The sequence below is a fragment of the Nymphalis io genome, chromosome 25 (assembly GCF_905147045.1).
Source record: "Nymphalis io chromosome 25, ilAglIoxx1.1, whole genome shotgun sequence".
In the NCBI taxonomy this organism is placed as follows: domain Eukaryota; kingdom Metazoa; phylum Arthropoda; class Insecta; order Lepidoptera; family Nymphalidae; genus Nymphalis; species Nymphalis io.
The window spans coordinates 6,605,536-6,628,219 of record NC_065912.1 but is presented as its reverse complement, the minus strand read 5'-3'; the positions used below and the strand labels follow the sequence as shown (position 1 = coordinate 6,628,219).

General features: G+C 34.0%; 2 protein-coding genes across 2 annotated transcripts in view; both read right to left on the bottom strand.

Annotated features, from left to right (window-relative positions):
• Nucleotides 1-343: 343 nt before the first annotated feature.
• LOC126778321 (uncharacterized) lies at nt 344-5,385 on the bottom strand. The gene is made up of 4 exons (XM_050501828.1): nt 5,259-5,385; nt 4,449-4,611; nt 772-866; nt 344-695 (listed from the first exon to the last, which is right to left on the bottom strand). The coding sequence occupies exons 1-4, from the start codon at nt 5,323-5,325 to the stop codon at nt 664-666; spliced, it is 357 nt and encodes a 118-aa protein (XP_050357785.1). The 5' UTR covers nt 5,326-5,385; the 3' UTR covers nt 344-663.
• A 747-nt stretch (nt 5,386-6,132) lies between these two features.
• LOC126778219 (neuropeptide F receptor) overlaps nt 6,133-22,684 on the bottom strand; it is a 78,619-nt gene continuing 62,067 nt past the window's right edge. The window contains exon 4 of the mRNA XM_050501697.1: nt 6,133-7,126. Within this exon, the coding sequence (XP_050357654.1) occupies nt 6,443-7,126 (684 nt within the window). The 3' untranslated portion in view covers nt 6,133-6,442. The remainder of the gene's footprint in view (nt 7,127-22,684) is intronic.

Here is a 22,684-nt window from a genome sequence, read left to right as displayed (position 1 = left end):
GTAACAATCACCGTGACACCCAGTGTCACGATGTAGTCTAGTAGTAGATGTAGTAGTTTTGTCACAAATATTTGTAAGGAGAAAACTTAATATTCTTGTGTTCCGGTTTGTACGGGAAGGTAAGCCAGTGGAACTACAGATATAAGGGATATAGCGACTCGGTTGGTGACGCATTGGTGATGTAAGAGATGGTTTACATTTCGTCCATTACCGAGGTCTAATAGTTAGATAAGTAAGGTATGGTTTTATGTATGAAACCCTCGATATAATATTTAATTAATTATTTCTTTTTAGTTATGGAAAATGTTAAAAAAAATTTAAGCATTTTTGAGTTGGGGTTGGTAGATATATTTAAGGAAACAATAATTTTATATTTTTATAAAAACATTACTTTTTATCAATAGCACATTATTTGGAACTGACTGAAGAAATACTGTTTATTTTCCTTATATTTTCCGATGGAATGTCGTATTCATTAGGTTCTTAGTATTTAAATTTTTAGATATCCTCAACTACTGGTGTTATTATTATTTTTATATTTTATCAGTTTCACTGTTTGCTTGTGTTCAACCGTATAAATTTCTAAAATACATAATTTTCTAAAGTATTTATACACGAGTATGTCGTTCTTTTATTCTAAACATCATCAGTATAAGTTCACAGTCAACAGTCATCTTTGATGTATCGCCATTTATCTGAAATATGTATTAAGCAAAAGAATACTTTGTGATTGTATTATAAAAACATGTAAGTTAATTATAAATTACTTACTTTTAGTATTTCTACAATTTTCATATTCCATTTCACATAAGGAATGAAATAATGAGTGATCCCCTTTGTTGTTCTCTGCGCAAAGAGGTCTCTTTCTGTAATATAATTTTTAATTAATATAATTCAGTTTTAAGATAAAATTATCAACGTATTAATCAGTGAAATTTTATTTCCATTTTTAAATACCTATGAAATCTTTCATGTAATATAATAAAATAATTAATCGTTCTTTGATATTCTATTTGTGCAAATGTCAAAATGTCGTGTGTGTGAATGGGTTTGTACTTTGTAAATTTCATCGTTTTTTGATAAAATATCTTTGTCTCCAAATGATGATAACGTTCTAAGCCAAGGGCTGGTATCAAAGTACTGACTTGCAGCTCGCTCAAGCGGCTAGCTTTTCTATTGCAGTGATTTTAGTGGGTAAGAAGTCCCGAATCCCGGCCCGAGTTCCTTTCTGATGGTATCCACTGTGTAAAATAAGTAGCTATCTTGTAAGCCCGAGGATCCTAAGATCCAAGACTTAAGCTCCAGATAAATTACGCAATTGATAACAGTTTTATTGTTTATAAGTTGGCTGCTACACAAACATGCCCTGGAAAGCACGTACAGTTAATAGGTCCTGCGTTTAATTTCTTTTCGGCCGTGGCGGATTTGCTGTCCTAGAGCTTGAGATCATAAGAAGTGCAGAGTTTGCAAACAATAAATTGAGCACTATAATATGTCCTGCGCAGTTGGCTAGTCTCCTTTAAGATAGTCACCGTGGCCGAAATCGGTCAGGAGAACATTATCAACATAAAAATACGAAACAGGACGAAACAGAATTCGAGATCAATCGCTTGGAACCCGTAATTTATCCGATATGTTTGATTAATCGTCTCGCTATTAAGTTCTGACTACCAGCAACATGACGATTATTTTCGTTTCATTAATTACTCAATTAATTGGAACGTTCCGTCACTACCATACCATTTTATAATATGTATTTTTTTAATTGTTAGAAAGAGTAAGTACTGAGTTTTTCGCCGGTTCTTCTGCGGCAGAATCTACATTCTGAACCGGTGGTAGATTTATTTTAAAATTAAAACTGTAAGATGACGATTCAAAAGAGCTTGAATTATATTTTGAATTTTTACTTTAACTTAATTTAGCCCTAGTAAAATAGCTTAGCTTAGCTTGCCAATAAAATGCTATCCATGTGTTCAGTCTTTAAAAGACTTAATATTATAAAGCTTAAAGTAAAGTAAAAGTCTTGATGAGAAGGTATGGAGCTTATTCCACCAGGATGTCCCTATACGGGATGGTGGATCAAGATGTGTAAAAATACTTTAAAAACAGTTATTATTGCTATAATTTAATTTTGTATATAAAAATACAAATATATTTTAAGTAGTGAATAACAAAAAGCATTTCATTCCCAAATATCAGAAATTTCACCGTATAATTTTGTATTACGAGTTTTGCAAATTTCATGACGCCTTTTAATTAAAAAAGTAAGTTAACACTTTTTAAAAGGTATAAATTTTAGCGTCACCTGCTGGGTATAATTTCATATTTTTTACATTCCAAAACCATTTCATCAAAGTAATATTATTCATGCTGTTAAATATGACTGTAATTACGAGCCAGCAAGCGCGAAAATGCAGGTGGTTTTGCTGGCCTGCTTTAACCGGTTTCATAAAACGTAGGAGGATATAACGTACATTTGACGAGTGTGTTTTTGATTTATGTTAAGCTATTAATAAAAAAATAATTGATTCGGATAATTCTCGTAATATTTTAGAGAAAATATTCTGTCACTGTCAAAAATTGAGTGCAAAAAATCATCAGGATGTCGGTATGCCTTGGAATCCATAACCTTCAACAAATTTAATAACGTTGCGCTTTCTGCTTCAATCTGTGGTCATTGTCCATCCTTATACGGGTAAATATATAAAATATAATCATCATAGCTTGGCCATTACTCAAAACTTTCGCGAACTTTTATAATGTATAAATATATATATATATATATTTATAGCTATATATATTTATATATATATATATATATATATATATATATATATATATATATATATATAGCTATCTTGTAAGCCCGAGGATCCTAAGATTCAAGACTTAAGCTCCAGATAAATTACGCAATTGATAACAGTTTTATTGTTTATAAGTTGGCTGCCACACAAACATTCCCTAGAAAGCACGTAAAGTTAATGCGTTAATGGGTCCTGCGTATAATTTATTTTCGACCGTGGCGGATTTGCTGTCCTAGAGCATGAGATCATTTTTTTTTTTTTTTTATAGAATAGGAAGGCGGACGAGCATATGGGCCACCTGATGGTAAGTGGTCACCAACGCTCTTAGACATTGGCATTGTAAGAAATGTCAACCATCGCTTACATATCCAATGCGCCACCAACCTTGGGAACTAAGATTTTATGTCCCTTGTGCCTGTAATTACACTGGCTCACTCACCCTTCAAACCGGAACACAACAATATCAAGTATTGCTGTTTTGCGGTAGAATATCTGATGAGTGGGTGGTACCTACCCAGACGAGCTTGCACAAAGCCCTACCACCAGTAAATCATAAGAGGTGCAGAGTTTGCACACAATAAATTGAGCACTATAATATGTCCTGCGCAGTTGGCTTTAAGATGGTCACCGTGGCCGAAATCGGTCAGGAGAACATTATCAACGTAAAAATACTAAGCAGGACGAAACAGAATTCGAGATCAATATATAGTATATACATTATCCTATCTCATGATTTTCGCTACTTATTTTGACTATACCGTAAAATTGTCTTTGTCAATGTTTTTGAATTATTTATAGTCATCAATTACCTATGCAGGGTCCTTGAACTGCTTAAATGCCTGCTGACATAATATAATGTGGCAAAGTTCCACTATAATATATTTAAATTATATAGGTCAATATAGTGGAAGTTTTGTTTTGTTTATAAAATGGGTAGGTAGTCGAGCATATAGGCCATCTGATGGTAAGGGGTCACCATAGCCCATAGACATTGGCATTGAAGAAATATTAACCATCGCTTACATCGCCAATGTCAATGTCACCAACCTTGGGGACTAAGATGTTATATCCCTTGTGCCTATAATTACACTGGCTCACTCACCCTTCAAACCGGAACACAACAACAAGTACAGCTGCTTTGCGGTAGAATATCTGATGAGTGGGTGGTACCTATCTAGACGAGCTTGCACAAAACCCTACTACCAGTGGGGTAGTAGTTTGGCAAATTACATATATAATCAAGTGGTTTTCGACCGTGGCTTTGCCCGCATATAAGGGTGCGCAGGAGTTAGGTATAAAAAAGTAGCCCATGTACTTCTTATGTTCATCAATGTAGTCTATGTTTATACAAAATTTAATCAATTTCGGTTTAGGTTTAACCATGAAATTATAACACATTTCATGACATACATAGAGAGTTACTTTCGTATATAATATTAATATAGACAGTTATTTTTTTTTGTTAAATTTACTAATATTTATGAGATTATTACATATAATAATGTATTAACATATATGCAAATCACGTCATTGTGTGTTCTACGATAAGGTCTAAAATTAAATGAAAGTAACCATTTTGTGTGATATGGTGCCAAATATTATTTGCTCACTCGTTCGCTCGCATTTATAATTTAATGTACTTACTTGTCAATTCCTAAACATTCAGTATATTCTGCCATACATTCCTCCATGTCTAGTTCCAATTTTGTTTTGTTTACGGTGAAATCAAAAGTCATGTGTTGAGGATCTATTTGGGGATATTCATCGTTACTTTGTTCTTCTTGAATACTGATTTCAAAAATAATGACTGGAAGTTAGTAGAATTATATTTAATATATTAAAACGTAGAAAAGGTTCAAATCGTGGAAATACTACTGAGTTTTACGTGTTCAAAATTTGTTAGTGTTGCTTTGTCTGTGAATGAAAACAGCGTAAGAATTTCAATTAATTTCAGATAAATTGTGTAATATCCTCTGCACCGATTTCGGCTACGGCGGTCAATCTCAAGAGAGATTAGCCAACTGTGCAGAACATATTATAGTGTAAAGTGTGTGCGCGAACACAGGTGCACTCTCTATTCCCTAACTTTCGTAATGCGATGGGTTGGCAACGGCAAGAAATGACAAGAGCAACGGCTTTACGTGCTTTCTGGGAGTGTACACACTTCCAACTTCTAGACTCCAGGCTGCTACTAGGAATTATCTACAGAAAAACCCAATAACTTTTTTAATGGCCTAACCTGGAATTTGAACTCAGGACTTTCTGGTTTGTGGCCCTAACATCTAGCCACTAGCCCAACGAGGCAGTCATTCGATCGATCGATAATATGTATATAGATCAATCAGTAGTGGAGCTGGCTTAAGAATTCCTACTTAACATGAAAGAAAACCCTTGTCCAGCGATGATATAGTTCAATTATCTCTTTATTAAGCAGCACAGGTTCCTGGTACTTACATAAAAGAAAATATTTAATAAATATAAACTTCTCAATAACAATATCTTCATTATTAAACTTGCTCATTTCAAAACAATTATTATTAACATTTAAATGGTATAATTTTATTAAGGAAGCTATAAAACATTAATGTGTTTAAAGAACTTATAGCATTTTAACGATTTTTTAATATACTCAAAATAAAATTTTATCAGTATGTCGTTTAAAGTACACATAGCCTTTAGCTTCTTTAAACTGTAAATATTATAATCAATATTATTTTAGCTTGATATTATAATAAATTAAGTCATTTGACATATTGAAAGGCTAAATTATTTCTATCATATTCATATCCAAATGTATTTTATATCGTTTACAGCTCTGAGCGTTATCAGGGTAAGAAGATTTAAGATTGGACATGTAATTTGATCGTGAAATATTACAGGTGACTTCTATATAGTATTTGTTATATTAGTATGTTTTGTTTTGCATTCTGTTGCACCAAATCATCACTTAATATCAAAATTCAAATTTTAAATTAAATTATTTAAGGTCAAACGGTTTTACGAATTGTCTGCCCCAAATTAGCTATTCTATTTAATATGATACCTTTGTTAAACACACATAATCTTTTCTCAACATAAAAAGGTTTTTCATTAAAAATGTGCAAATTATTTTAAATATATTTTAGGCATTAAATATTATGGTTTTTCTTAATATTTTAATAAATCACCTAAAAAAAAGGATATTTTTAATTAAATTTTTCAAAAACAGCCTTATACAGAAAATAATACACAAAATAGTGTGAACTAATTAAATATTTGATGATACTGTGTTACGTCAAATTTTATTAATATTTTTCTTTTAAACCTAAGGTAAAAAAAAGATCACACACCCAGAAGAATGATTTTATTAAAAAAAAATTACAATTAAGACACTTAAGTCACATTTTCGTATCAATAATTAGGCGATTTACGTTTTGGGCTCAATAAAACGTAAATCCCCATTGTTTTATTACATTTAGAAAGATCTATATTTACACGACTCATATTACACATTATCTATACAGTTTTATCAACAAGAGGTGAAATTAACAGAGGAACTTTTTACACCATTACACTATACAGAACTAATTATTCGAATTGACAAGAGTTCAGATGCTTTGCATCTCGAAGGTTTCCTGCTATTTGAAACAAGTCTTTAGTCAGAAAATTTGGGAGCATTGCGATGTCTTCGTGTTAGCTGTCACAGTTTGCTCTAGCTGCGCCAGAGCCGTCAGCTCAGTATCCATTTTCCTATTCTTAATCCTCATGTTTTTATTCATTTGATTCTTTGTTCTACAACAACATAGGATTTCCTCGAACTCCTTTCTGAAGTTGTCGTTTAGCCATCCGTATAGCAATGGGTTGGATACAGCACTAGACATCCCAAACATGTGGCATACCGCGTATGTTATTGTCATCGATGTCTCATCCAAAATCGCTTCAGAACTGAAATCGGCGACTATGTTGAAAACGTTTAATGGTAGCCAACTTATCACATACGTAGCAGCAATGGCTATGAGGATTGCTGGTGTTTTGCGTGTAGTCCTTCGTCTGCCGCGCAGTCGTCTATGAATTTGTACATGCGCCATTACAACTACTAGAACTGGCACCAGATATTGGAAGATAAGACTAAATAAGGAGTATACGGCTCTCCCATCATCTATGGGCCAGTCTTCTATGCAGAAACTTAAGGAGTCCATGCCTAGTAAACCAACCTTATGGGTTTTTAGACTTCGGAAAATGTAAAGAGGAGAGGCCAGAGTGAATGCAGTGACCCATATAAAGAACATTGTGATAAGGGCTCCCATTGTTTGCAATCCAGGCCGCGTCGGGTACACGATCAACTGTAAACAAATATGAAATTTAGTGTTTTAATAATAAGGTTATTTTTTGGATAACGCGTACACAAGATCAATTATGAACAATTTTTCATGTAAGAAAAATTACAAATGACTTCTTGATTTTGAATGTGACGAATACAATACAATATTTTTATATAACAATAAAAATTATTACTTGCATATTCTGAATTTCCAGAAGCCGTTATAATACATAAAAAAGAATCTAGAATCATTATGAACTTACAAAGAATTATCCAATTATAAAGCAAAACAAAACATATCATTGATGTCATTATCAATGCAGAGGTAAGCTCTAAAACATATACTCACTGTGTACATGCATCATTTAGAAATTACTAGTTGTTTTATAATTATAACTTATCTCCTTGATCAATATACCAGACGAAGTATATGATAGTAAAATGTGATACTTATGTGATCCAAATGAGCTTCATTCATTAAATAGCGTCTTGAATCTAATTGTCAATCTTGGTCATGTAGAATTTATAATTTACGTCCATATAATATTAAATAAATTGAAAAGAAGAAATAAATTCAAATTGTTGGTAGGGCTTTGTACAAACTATACAAGCACAAGAGTTACATTAACATCTTAATTTTCATTGTTGGTGGCGCATTGACGATGGTTAATATTTCTTACACAGCGAATTTTTATACCACTTACCAGCATGTGAATAGTCTGCCAATCTACTTACTCATTTAAGAAAAAATAAATAATTAACGACTTTATTATCCAATAAGTATTCCAGACAAATTCATAACGATATTCAATTTACCATGTCATAATTTTTATATTAATATTTTGTATGTTTTATAGGCGATGTGTTATCAGCTTCATTAAGTGGTTTTATCATTTCTGTAGTGTTTGGGTATTTGGTTCATTACACGAAACTCTCGAATGATAAACTGATAAATAATGGAGTTCATACAAAATCAATATACGGAACGTAAATATATACTGTTTAATAACATCGCCATTGTATATAGGGTTCCGACTGTTTTAATCATGATTTTGGTTCTGAATAAACACACGAGTATGATAATGTTAACTTTGGTAAATAGTTTTACTACTGGCTTACGCGGCGCACGCCAATTATGCTTCAAGGCGTTATGATTTTTTCCAGTCTTTAACAAGCATCGTCATATTTGAATCAATTTACATAAAACTGAATCAAATTCTGAATCAGATCTGAATCAAAAAATCTAAATCAATTACAAAAAATGAATCGTTCTATCTATTGGTGAAACCCGTATGAAAATCCGTTAGTTCTTGAGTTTGTCGCGTTCAGACAGACAGACGGTCGGCGGGTGATTTTGTTTTATAATCGTACGTAGTGATGAATTTCGAAGTCGTTTAATAATTTTAAGATTGATAATTTTATTATTCATGTCATGTAGTTCAATATTATTTTATTTCATATTGAAATTTAATCTTAACCTGAAATTATACCGGGAATAAAAAGTTTTTTAGTTTAGTTATAGACTAAAATAGCTGAACGAATTTTAACAAAATGTCGTACGACCCTCTGCTAGCGTGTGGGATATTTTTGTCCACGGAAAAAAAAATCACTATTGCTATGGGATAGCAATTGAGCTTAAATATAAAATAAATAAAAATTAGTTTTCCTTGAACGGATTTTGAAAACATTTTATACGACAGGATCTTTAGAATTTAGAATAATTGAGATGGAATATCATTTAAGGTAATCTTTTTTTTTTTATAGAATAGGAAGGCGGACGAGCATATGGGCCACCTGATGGTAAGTGGTCACCAAACGCCCTTAGACATTGGCATTGTAAGAAATGTCAACCATCGCTTACATAGCCAATGCGCCACCAACCTTGGGAACTAAAATTTTTGTGTCCCTTGTGCCTGTAATTACACTGGCTCACTCATCCTTCAAACCGGAACACAACAATAACAAGTACTGCTGTTTTGCGGTAGAATATCTGATGAGTGGGTGGTACCTACCCAGACGAGCTTGCACAAAGCTCTACCACCAGTATCTTAATAATAATATAATATATATAGTATAATCTTAATGCCAGTAAACTAAAATTTTTATTGCGTCACTTCCGTAATATCTATTCTCTCTGTGAATTGAATTCAACTCTGTGTTTTGGGTTTATTATATTTAGAGGTATGTTGACCACGGCCATTTAAAAGCGGAACCAGCCGTCTGGTACCTGCATATTATTATAGCATGCAAGTGTCTGCGCACGCACTCTCTTCATTCCCACACTCTTGTAATCTTCTGATGGGATATATTCGCCACAGTCGGAAAGAGTTCAGGCACATGAACCCAGGGCTTTCAGGACGGGAATCTGCGCCCTTATAGACCAGTATACCACCGAGGCTATATCAAAAATGATAACATAAACGCGAAACGTCGACACATATTAATGCTAAGCCTCGTTATGGTTATCGGATTTATACAAATTTAATGTATAAATTGGTTTCAACATGCATTAACTTGTATATAGCTGTTCACATTGTTGAGTATAAAATTTTAGTTAGTAATTTACATGTACATTAAAGTACAGATAAAAATCCCTTTCCTAACTATATCGCATAGAATATAAACTTTGTAACATTCCTTATGTTACAAAATTTATAAGTTCACCTGGGATTTCCGAAAATCTGTCGACAAGGTAATGAAAACGGATAAAGCACAGAAGTGTTAACATACGAAAACACTCCCGTTTCTATTAACAAAGGATATTTTTTTATTATATCGTAGAGATCCGCATAGAATATGTATATTTGACCTTAGTAATTATGGTTAAAAGAAAAGTGTTTTCATATTTGATATTTAGGAAAAATAATCCTTATAATTAAACAATATTCATTTTACAACCGTTGAATCGGACCGATATGTTATCATTAAAATTATTTTTTTTTTTAAATTTAAACAGGCAAATGTACCACCTGATGGTACCACCACCCCTGATGGTGTTAATGGAAGCAATATTAACTATTCCTAATATCAATGCGCTACCGACCTTAGGAACTAAGATGTTATGTTTCTTGTGCTGAGTGTAACTATACTAATAATTGCTGTTTAGTTTAGATAATAATAATAATAATAATAATAACCCCCCCGGGGTTCACCTTGCCGTGGTGGGGGGGCTTACGGGTAGCTGGTACTGGTTCTTGTGGTCCTATCATCTTGACCAATACACATTTTCACATAGCCATATACATCTTGGCAAACACCTACCCAAACTAACGATCCCAAACCCAACCCAATCTTGTCATTGGAGATTAACATGGAACGCAGTAATAAAAGATATAGTTTACGGTCGCTGCCCGGGGGTCGCCGGGGCGTATCTGGAGCCGACGCTGGATGTTACAGCATGCGATCCGTTGGCAATGGGGGATTGAACAGGCGGGTCCCCCTCGAAGAATATGTTACAGCCGACCAATCACCCTCACCTTCATCTACTTCTCTTTCAAATCATTCACTTTCTTCGAACTTTCCATCACCTTCTTCAACTGCAACTTTTCTCAAGTCACCCAGCTCTTCACCACGATCACGATATTTATCCCATATTTCAATCCAACAGCTGTTGCGCAGGAGGCATGTGCCATCAATGCTGCGCCCAGTGCTGGTACTTCTCGTGTGCGAAATAAATGGTCTTAGGATATGAAACGCTTTATATGGCACATATATTTACTAATTACTAAATGCGAAACAACACAAATGAATAATTATTTACAACTATTGCATGAGCAGTTTAATTAGAAATTCCCCAATACGCAAGTATCGCGACAACGTGTAGGGGATCAACGACGTGCTATTCTCAGGCGCAAATTACTACCACATAACGTTTTAGATGAGATAAGAAATGAAGTGGCAGATAAAATACAGACAGAGGGAGAAATAGTAGATTTTCCACTCAGACAATCTTCCCAGTCCGAACACCTAGCCTCACAGATAAACTCAAACAATAATAAACGAATGAAATGGTCCAATGTAATCAATGAAGATATAGTCCGATGTTATTTTGAATCAACAAACCTAGAAACAAATAAAACAGCTTATCGGAAAAAATTATTTGAGCTCGTTGTAGACAAACATCCACACCTTTCACATCTTTCAGAACAAAGAATTGCAGATCAGCGAAGAGTTATATTTTTCAATAATTTGGTAAATATAGATAAGATAGAAGAAATTAAAATAAAAATAAACAAAAAACTACAAAATGCAATAAATCAATCTGAACACAACATACCCGTAGAATCAAATATAGCTTCAACAGACTCAAATCACAGCCAGCCCGAAACCACTTTAGGTAACATTATATCTTTGACTGAAAATGAAAATGATAGTATTTTGTTAGAAAATAGTAAATTAACACCCAGCTTTATCGAAATAGAGCTTAATAACGCAATAAATAGGTTTAAATATATGCAGCCAGAAGAAAGACCATATATTCCAAAACAAAAAACTACTCGTAAATTTGCTAATATTACACGAACATTGAATAATGAAATCCTCCCGAAACATTTAAATAACAACGTAGATTTTAAATATTTACATGCACTAGTTTACTCAGCAGCTTATACAGCAGCTGTCTGTAATGGCACAATTTTTAGAGTAAGCACTGATACAGTACAAAATAAATACCTTAAAAAACCGACATGGCAGAGAAGAATTGAAACAAGAATTGAAAAGTATAGACTAGAAATCGGAAGATTAACCCAATATATTGCAGGTAATAGAAACCAGAGAGTAATCAAAACCGTAGACGATATTAAAGTAAAGTATAAAACCCACAGTCAATACGACGAACCAAATATTGAATTAGAACATTTTCTGGACACATTAAAACAAAAATTAAATGCCGCATCTAAAAGGCTTAAACGATACTTAACATGTACACATAGAAAACAACAAAATTTGACATTTACAAATAATGAAAGAACATTTTACAGAAATTTAGGAACACATAATCATAACACTTTAACTCAAAATACTGAATACACCACACCACAAAAACTTCACGAATTTTGTGCGGGTATTTGGTCAAATCCAGTCCAACATAATGCAAACGCCAATTGGCTTCAAAACATCGGAGATAATACGCATATAGAGCAAATGAATTTTAAAGACATACCAATAGAAACGTTCACTCAGATTATCAAACGCACACATAACTGGAAAGCTCCTGGTACTGATAACATACATAATTTTTGGCTTAGGAAACTCACTTGCATCCATCCATACATTCATATTCACATATGTCAATTCATCAAATCACCAGAAACTATACCAAAGTTTTTAACCACTGGAATTACCTACATGCTCCCTAAAGAATCAAATCTTAAAAATCCTGCAAATTATAGACCAATCACATGTTTACAAACAATATATAAAATAATGACAGGATGTATTAGCGAAATCATTTATCAGCACTTAGAAGCATATAACATTTTAGCAGAACAACAAAAAGGTTGTAGGAAAAATAGTCAAGGATATTAAGAACAATTGGTTATAGATACAATCGTAATGAAACAGGCACTGACCAGCAAACGAAATATCTACACAATGTATGTCGATTATAAGAAGGCATTTGATTCGGTACCTCACAGTTGGCTTCAACTTTATAAGATCGACCCGGTACTTATAAATTTTTTTAGTTGTATAATGCCTCATTGGTAAACCACACTTAAAGTTTATAAGAATAATGCATCAATTACTACTGACCCGATTAAAATACAAAGAGGAATATTTCAAGGAGATGCACTTAGTCCGTTATGGTTTTGTATGGCACTCAACCCCCTTTCCAATTTACTTAATAATACTAATGCTGGTTTCAAACTAAAACATAATGGAACACACTGTCTTATTTCCCATTTAATGTACATGGACGATATAAAGATCTATGGAACTACTAAAGCCGAACTTATAAAACTAACAGACAATCTTTTTCTACGGACAAACAAATGCACTTTGGGGTTGATAAATGTAAAATGCATTCAATAAATAGGGGGAATACGGAAACAAATACATATATGTTAGAAACGGGAGAACAAATAGAAGCAATGGATGAAATGAACACTTATAAGTATTTAGGATTTCACCAGTCTAACCAAATAAAACACAAACAAATAAAAAAAGAATTGATACAAAAGTTTAAAATAAGGTCAAACCAAATATTAAAAACACATTTAAATTCACGCAACAGCACAAAAACAATTAATACCTACAAAAACTACAGCGAATAATAAACACACATATGACCACACACAGGAAACATCACCCCAAAAGTTGTATACAGAGACTCACACTACCACGCGGTGAAGGAGGAAGAGGTTTCATCGATATACATAATTTGCACAATAGTCTCATAGCTAAGCTGAGAAAGTACTTTCATGATAAGGCAGAAAGTACTCCAATCCATAAATACATAACTGAAACTGATAAAAAATTCACTCCACTTAACCTACATAATAGAAATAAACAATCAAGTCAACAAATAATTAATAAAGAACAAAAAATTAGTATGTGGTCACAAAAGTCATTGCATGGAAGACATCGAGCCGACTTGAGCCAAGGACATGTCGATATGGAAGCGTCGAACGAGTGGCTGCGGCGTGGTGAGTTATTTCCCGAGATAGAGGCTTTTATGATAGCCATACAAGATCAAGTAATAGACACCCGAAACTATCAGAAACATATTATTCGCACAGCTAATTTACCGACTGATTTATGTAGACGTTGCCAAAGCAGTTCAGAAACGATTCAACACATAACCGGTGCTTGCAAGTCAATCGTCCAAACTGATTATAAGCACAGGCATGACCAAGTAGCAGCAATAATTCACCAAAACTTAGCCCATCAATATAAATTCATAACAAATAAAGTAGCTTACTATAAATACCAACCCTGTAAAGTTCTAGAAAATAATTATTATAAAATCTACTGGGATCGAACGATCATTACCGACATTATAATAGACCGGATATAACAGTGGTAGACAAAAACAACAAAATAGTTTATATAGACGATATTGCAGTATGTAATACACACAACCTACTCAGTACACACAATGAAACAGTAATAAAATACATAGAATTGGCTAATGAAATTAAAAAACAATGGTCAATAAACACAGTAAAAATTTTACCAATCATTCTCTCCAGTACAGGCGTTATCCCAAAAACACTCAACACTAATCTCAATATTCTCCAAATGTCCAAGTCCACTCTCGCACTTTTACAAAAAGCAGTCATACTGAACACCACACGTCTTACACGAATGTTCCTCACATCACCATTGTCAATTTAATATTTAACAAACCTATCACGCTTGTTCATGGCCCGCGTGATAGTTTAGTTAACCCTGTTAAAAGGGAGATATAAAAAAAGATACAAAATAATAATAATAATAAGAATAATGTCCTCCAGACCGATTTCGGCCACGGCAACCAACTCAAGAGAGATTAGCCAACTACGCAGGAGGTATTACAGTGCATAAGTGAGTGTGCAAATACAGGTGCACTCTCTCTTCCATCACTCTCATAATCCGATGGGACGGCAATCTGACACGATCGGAAAGAGATTAGGTGCAGGACTAACGGCTTTACGTGCTTTCCGAGGCACGGGATTGTACACACTTCCAACTTCCAGACTCCGGGATGCTACTGAGAATTTTCTGACAGAAAAACCCAATAACAAATAATGCTTAGATTATGAGATTAGTAGGTCGTACCTACACTGGCGACCTATCCCCAAGTATAAACATATTATAGTGTTTGTAATTTGTTGATGAATACTAACCTAAACTATATCTTGGGATTTTTTTAATATCATTTAGCTTTGACATATTATATAACAAATATCATACAGTAGACGTAATGTGCTAATTTTTACCATATAACTATCACACGTCAGCTTAAATTTTACTCATGAATATTAATTTACGAGATAAAAGTAGGCCCTTTAATATTTCCAAGTGTCACAGAATATTTTTAGTAACTAATAGTGTTCGTGACCGGCTTTATAATCATAGTGATTTGATAAATTATAAAGTAACTCAAATATAAATTATACATTGAATACAAAATATGAAAAGAAATGTCTGTATTAAGTCGATGTTTTCATTATTCTCCATAGGATTTTTGCCACAATTACATAGACATTACCATTATATCTATTAAAAAAAAAATTAACGACTAATGTATGCTTGCGTACAACTCGCTAACCTCCAATTAGATTGATGATACTTTACCAGAAACCTTTACTTTTCATATATCAAGTGAACTGTTTATAAACCCGAGACAAAAAGCCTATCGTTTCTTAAATACTACTATAATATGTTGCTATGAAAAAAACCACATTTTTTCACAACCAATATACTATATTAAGATCCCAATTTAAATAAGGTCGAGATGGCCCAGTGGCTAAAATACGTTCATCTGCTTAATTTGTATTTATTTACAACATAACAGCCTGTGAATGTCCCACTGCTGGGCTAAAGGCCTCCTCTCCTTTTTTTGAGGAGAATTTATTGGAGCTTATTCCACCACGCTGCTCCAATGCGGGTTGGTGGAATACACATGTGGCAGATTTCAGTGAAATTAGACACATGCAGGTTTCCTTACGATGTTTTCCTTCACCGTAAAGCACGAGATGAATTATAATCACAAATTAAGCACATGAAAATTCAGTGGTGCTTGCCCGGGTTTGAACCCACTATCATCGGTTAAGATTCACGCGTTCTTACCACTGGGCCATCTCGGCTTTTTTTATACTATATTATATTATATTATTTACACAATCGTTTGTATATCTGTGATCTTCAGTCTTATATATGTAAAACTAATCTTATTTGATATTGTTATAAAATTTTCTCACACTGTAAGAAGCCTTTGCCTAGCAGTAAAAATATAGGTTAAAAGAGTTTATTAAAAAAAATGTTGTAATTAATTCTTTAATTCTTGCAATGTTAGTAGCTATTTACTGCAGCTTTAACATCGATCAGCGTCCCTATATATTGCGTTATTGAAGTAAAGCGGGTGAAAATGCGCGGAGAAAGTTTTTTTATAAATATTTATGACATGTTCAAATATATATCAATTTACGTTTGCCTAGTGCGAGTTTTTCTATTTATACGATACCTTTGACGTTAATTTCAATTTGTATATAATGAAAATAGCGCCGTCTATTGGCAATGATCGTAGTTAATTAATAATTATTATAGTGTTGTTTTAGAAAAATAACAAATATATAATTATTTGTATAAATGGTTAGTATATAAGAATTCAATTTCAAAATTTTATCCGCCATAAACATGAATCTACAAGGTTACCTACCAGATTGACATCCTGTCCATCAAAATCATTCAAATGACAGCGTATTTCTGAGGTAAAAGAATAAAATGGTTCGAGTACTTTAATCTACTTAAAAGTTTGTTTTTGACTAATTTTAAATTGTTTAATTCTTAACAAAACAAAGGCCTATAGATTGCCAATTGCATTGTTTCTTTAAATTTATTGTCAGCAATTACTTAATAGGTTTCATGCTAGGCATTATGTTTCTAGTAAAAAAGTACATCTGTACAAAGTTTTAAATCAGTTGTATAAACAATGCAAAGATTCATATTATACGAAAAAATTCAAGCATTAACATTTTTCTATGTTTTCATTGATATCAATATTGCGACAAATTAATATTTCTCATAAAAGAAATATTAAATTCATATTTCGTTCCAAATGCCGATTTGTCTTTCTATTAAAAAAAAAACACTTGGTTATTTATAATATACCCTAAAATAATACTTGCTTAAGCGAGCGATTATATAGAGCTGTATTTTAGGGTATCCAACCAAATATTCCTTAATCTGTTACAATGTTGTCAGTTTATGTAACATGAAAAACTTAGAAAATATTTTTTTACGTAGCCTTTTGATCTATCATCTTATATAATAACTTGTAATACAAAACAGGTAATGTTGCGCCGAGTAATCTGGGCTATACAAGACTTGGTTCGCTTTTTATATATTTACAACGCATTTATCGGCACCGAGCGCGCGGAATACCTATTTAAAAAGCGGTACCCACTCTACCTCTTCGGGTGACGTCACAGTACCGCTTGCGCATAAGACCGTGTCACTCCGACGGTTGGCTCGCCTAAGTTTATTCCTCCAACAATATAAGTAATGCTTAAAGGTAGAAACCGTTATAAGTTAAACTTGTGACATTTACCCTTCACAAATGCAGATTGCATATTATATTATAACGATCAAATACACCTACACAAGACAGTGAACTTTATTAACGATATCCTTTGAAACGCGTAAACTGCTTCGTTTATAAATATATATAACAATAATAAACGAGTGATATGACGTGAATCACAAAGGTTTTAATGTAATTATCGACAATATTCTGGAAATAATGTGGCTTGGCTTTATAAAAAGCCGCTTTTTTTGTAACTTTTTCAGGAACTATGAGTCAAATTTCAAAGCCAAAGAGAGTAACATAAATAATGTTTCGTTTCAGTAAAACATTTCTGACTGCTTCTCCCACCGTCACAGTGTTCGCATGATTCAATTGTTTTATTTTTATTTACTTTATTCGTTTAGTAATGTAAATATAAAAGATAGAGAGATATTAGTCAACTGCGCAGGGTATTTTATAGTGCACAAGTGTGTGTACACACACTGATGCACTTTCTATTTTCTTACTCTCATAATCCGATGGGGCAATCAGGACCGCAGGACCAACGGCTTTACGGCTACTGAGAATCTTAGACAAAAAACCCAATAATTTTTATTAGCCTGAACTGGGGCTTGAACCCAGGACTTCCGAATCTGTGGCCTCATGTCTATCTACAAGACTAACGAGGCAGTAATAATATCTGGAATATTAATATACATATCAATGTTATAACTATCATATATATGTTTTTTTTTTATATTCGCCGGGAGGGCAAATGACTCTACTCCACCTGATGGTAAGTGGTAGTAGAGTCCAAACGCGACGACGGCCAGTACAGACGGGAAAAACGTTCTGCACTAGCCGCCTTCGCCTTGCCGGCCCGCAAGATGCCTCAGAGCACTCGCCGTGATACAGTCGATAGAAAGAGCTCAGTGCTGCTATCTCACGACGCAATTGTAAAGGTTCAAGGGTGTTTGTGACCTTTACGTCGCCAATAATGCGTACGGCACGTCGCTGCAATCGGTCCAAGGCCTCAAGTAGGTACTTAGCGGAGCCATCCCAAAGGTGCGAGCCATATTCCACGCAAGACCGTACCTGTGTTTTGTACAGCAGGCACAGTTGTTGTGGCGTGAAAAAGCGCCGCACCTTGTTCAGAACTCCGAGTTTCCGTGAAGCTGTTTTTATAACAGCCTCGATGTAATCCCTTGGACTAAGGTCGCAGCGAACGTCAATCCCCAGCATGGCGATTTTGCTTTGCATCACCAGCGGAGTACCACAGAGGGAGGGAAGAAGGGAAAATGTTGACTTTTTCGCCGTGAGAGCGCATACCTGTGTTTTCTTGGCATTAAGCTCAACAAGATTATCAGAGCCCCATTTGGCGATGAGCTCTAATGTCCTATCGAGTTCAATGACAAGATTCTCCCGTCTCTCCTTAGTTTCCGCCCGCCCAGCCACTGCGCGTCCGTGGTATCCAATATGCACTGTACTATCATCTGCATAGCAATGTATGTTCCCAAGGGAGAGCATATCATTGATATGCAAAAGAAAGAGTGTGGGAGATAGCACAGATCCCTGGGGGACGCCAGCATTCACTACATAGAATTGTAAAGCGCAACCATCTACTAAAACACGAAGGCTACGCTTGTGTAGGAAGCTGGCAATCCAGGTGCATAGCTGAGCAGGCAGACCATATGCCGGTAGCTTGGAGAGAAGACTTCTGTGCCAGACCCTGTCGAAAGCCTTGGAGATATCGAGGCTGACAGCCAACGATTCTCCATGCTTGTCGATAGCTTCACCCCAGAGGTGTGTTACGTACGCTAGAAGATCACCTGTGACTTTTCACCTTTCGACCGTTTTGGTCGAAACCCGTACTGACGATCATTAATTAGAAAGTGATCTTGTCTGGGATCCTGGTGGGCTGATCAACCAGTTGGGTCAAGTCATGTGTGAGAGCAAAAGCATGAGCAGTCCTTCCAGTATGGTCAGTTTTGAGGGATTTCAACCATGATTCGTGGTGAGCATTAAAATCCCCCAAAAACACCAATTCCGCGTTAGGAAATTGCTCTTGCGCAGCATCTGCCACCCGACTAAGATGGTCAAATAATCAAAATTGCAATTAAATACATTATATAATAATTTATATTGTATGTAATTAATTACATACATTTATACATGTATCATAAATAGAATATAAACATTATACTTTACCGAACAAGTATTACTTACATCGTTATATTGAATTTAAACGATTCAAATAAATATTTATCTCGTATATTTCAAAGCCATGGAAAGTAAGACGTATTTGAAGGGCGTTTTGAACTCGCTTCTTATTAGGTTCGCCTCAATAAATACAATTAAATTTGCTTTGTGCATACAAATGAGTTTTATTTAAATCTGTTTTCTATTAAAGTTTTGAAATGCTACATACTATTTGATTTCTAACAACTTAATTTACACATTAATGGAGTAATTAAAATCTTTTATTTACATTATAAAAGTTGCTTAGTGGGTGTTTAATTAAACAATGATTCGCTCTTTCTGTCATTATTGATTTGACATTTGAAAGAAGAAGACAGTATTGTTTATTTAATCACCCTAGGCAACGATTATAAGTAAAGCTGTATGTTTATGTTTGTAATTAAAATTATGTGCTATTATTATTAAATTATATTATTTTATATATTTTTGCACATCTGTTATCAAATTGGTAGTATCATTAAGCTTACATTGTATGCATTTAGGTACATTTCTTATGCGATAAAGTATTATGGTGGTATATTCGATGGTGGTCATTCTCAAGGGATACTAGCCAACTGCGCACGACATATTAAAGTGCCAAATGTGTGCGCGAACACAAGTACAAAATAAAGTAAAATATTAGCAATTTAGCTTTAGACCTCTTAATCGCTTTTTGCGACAACGTGTGATATGTAAGTATGTGTAAGGACGAAATTTCGAGTGTACATATGATTTTTCATTTTCAGAAAATGTTTCATATTATATATTAATTATTTTAATAAATGTAATAGGTAAGTGTTATATACTAATATTTACATACACGTATTGTAATTATATATCACTAACATTAATTAAAATAAGGTTTGAGTTGAAAAAGTTTAAGAACATTATATTTTAAAAATTATTTACAATTAAATTCTGTGGATGACGTAGAATAAATTATTATTTTCAGATACGCGTTAAGATGCTGTTGCCCTATCTCACGGGATAAACAAGAATAGCACTGTCACTGACAACGCACTTCGAATATGTCGCGAGTGCGCTGCGAACTCCCCGCAATTGTGTTGTAAAATAGTTGCGTATTCAACACAAATGCATTGCAAGCTCGAAAACATTTGCGATTTCATTCCACTGGATAATTGCTTTAGAAACAATGATCAACCGTTGTTAGTGTTGACATTTCGTTTATTGCTTTATTGGTTTTTAATTAGGAAAGTTTCCACCAATCCAAAGTTATGGTCACTTTGCTCAATGGAAATTGCCAACAAGGTCATCATGTAATATGTTATGGCGTAGCTATGCTTATGTAACCCATATTGTCGCATGAGGTGGGCCTCATCGAAGATTCTCTCCCTAGTATGATCCCATCATATGGAAGCATCGAGACACAAACTATTCTTTTATTCTAAAACATTTGTCACACACGATTTTCGAGAACAACAAGGAATATAATCTTATGGTTCTCTGTGCTCAATTATTCCACCACTTCTACAGATTCTATTAGATATGATGTGTTCCATTGTATAGTGAAAAGTAAGTTTTGTTATAACAAAATAATTTCAATTACAGTTTTGATTCAAATATAACAAAAGTTAGTTTTCTTGTGTCTAATTGCGATAAACCAACTTTCCTTTCAACACTCGGCAGTACACGTTTGTTTTAATTAAAGGCAAAGGGATTACTTAAACATAGCTTATAAAATATATTGAAATCATTTATTTGATAGAGGATAATATACTATTGTCAATATTAGTCAATTTTCAACATGAATTGCTTCGCGTAAACGTTATCCGGTTAATATTTAATACGTAAATGTTTATTTTATGTATTGTATTTATTAATCCTTTATTACACACACTTTACAAACATTTAGTAACATATAAAGCTAGTAGAACATATAGTATGCAAAGGTGGCTTTATCACTTATGGTGATCTCTTCCAGGCAACCTCTGTAAAGAGAAATGTTTATGTGTCTTTTAGCCAGGATCACTAATCGGGCATAGTGTGTGAACAACTTATACTTCAAATTTAAGGAGCTTAATGCAAATATAATAAAATAATTTAATATACCAATCTACATACATGTATATACATATACACTTATACATACATACATACATACATACACACATACGTACAAACAAACTTATATAAGAAATAAATAACCATATTAATTTTTTTTTTTATTATAGAATAGGAAGGCGGACGAGCATATGGGCCACCTGATGGTAAGTGGTCACCAACGCTCTTAGACATTGGCATTGTAAGAAATGTCAACCATCGCTTACATATCCAATGCGCCACCAACCTTGGGAACTAAGATTTTATGTCCCTTGTGCCTGTAATTACACTGGCTCACTCACCCTTCAAACCGGAACACAACAATATCAAGTATTGCTGTTTTGCGGTAGAATATCTGATGAGTGGGTGGTACCTACCCAGACGAGCTTGCACAAAGCCCTACCACCAGTTTACATATAATAATACAACATGCTCTAATTATATTGACAGATAATAATTATGCAAACGACTCTTGAAAATATGCACGGATTCAGCTTGGCGAATTTCTCAAGGCAGGGAATTCCATAGTTTAACTGCTTTAACCGTAAAGGAATTGCTGTATATTTTAGTGCAACTCAGAGGGATTAGCAATTTATTGTCTTGCTCAGAGCGTAATTTGAATGGTGTATGAGAGCCAAGGAAGGTAAACCGCTCTTTTAGGTAGGTTGGAGTTTGAGGATGGTTGAGTATGGTATAAAGCAAAGAAATGACATGCATATTTTGACGCAACCGTATTGGCAGCCAGTTTAGTTTTTTACGATGCTGGGTAATATGATCATATTTACGTAAACCAAATATGAAGCGAACACACATATTCTGTAAGCGCTCTAGTTTATTTAGCAGTTCCTCAGAAATATCTAAATAGACCGAGTCGACATAGTCCAATAGGGGTAATAGCAAAGAGTTTGCTAAGGCGAGTTTGGTTTTATACGGCAAAAACTTTTTCCAGCGCCTGAGAGAGCCAATGGAGGAGAAAAATTTTCGACTCACCTCTGCTACTTGAGGAACCCAAGAGAGCGACTTATCTATTATTAGCCCTAAATTTTTAATCATTGAGAGCAGTGGAAGCGCTGT

What these genes read in the sequence shown, in the direction of transcription:
- LOC126778321 (XM_050501828.1), bottom strand. Translation starts at nt 5,325, where the DNA reads ATGAGCAAGTTTAATAATGAAGATATTGTTATTGAGAAGTTTATATTT. An exon ending in GAATGTTTAGGAATTGACAA is followed by an intron (nt 867 to 4,448) that starts GTAAGTACATTA and finishes ATTATATTACAG; the next exon opens with AAAGAGACCTCTTTGCGCAG. An exon ending in AAATTGTAGAAATACTAAAA is followed by an intron (nt 696 to 771) that starts GTAAGTAATTTA and finishes TACATATTTCAG; the next exon opens with ATAAATGGCGATACATCAAA.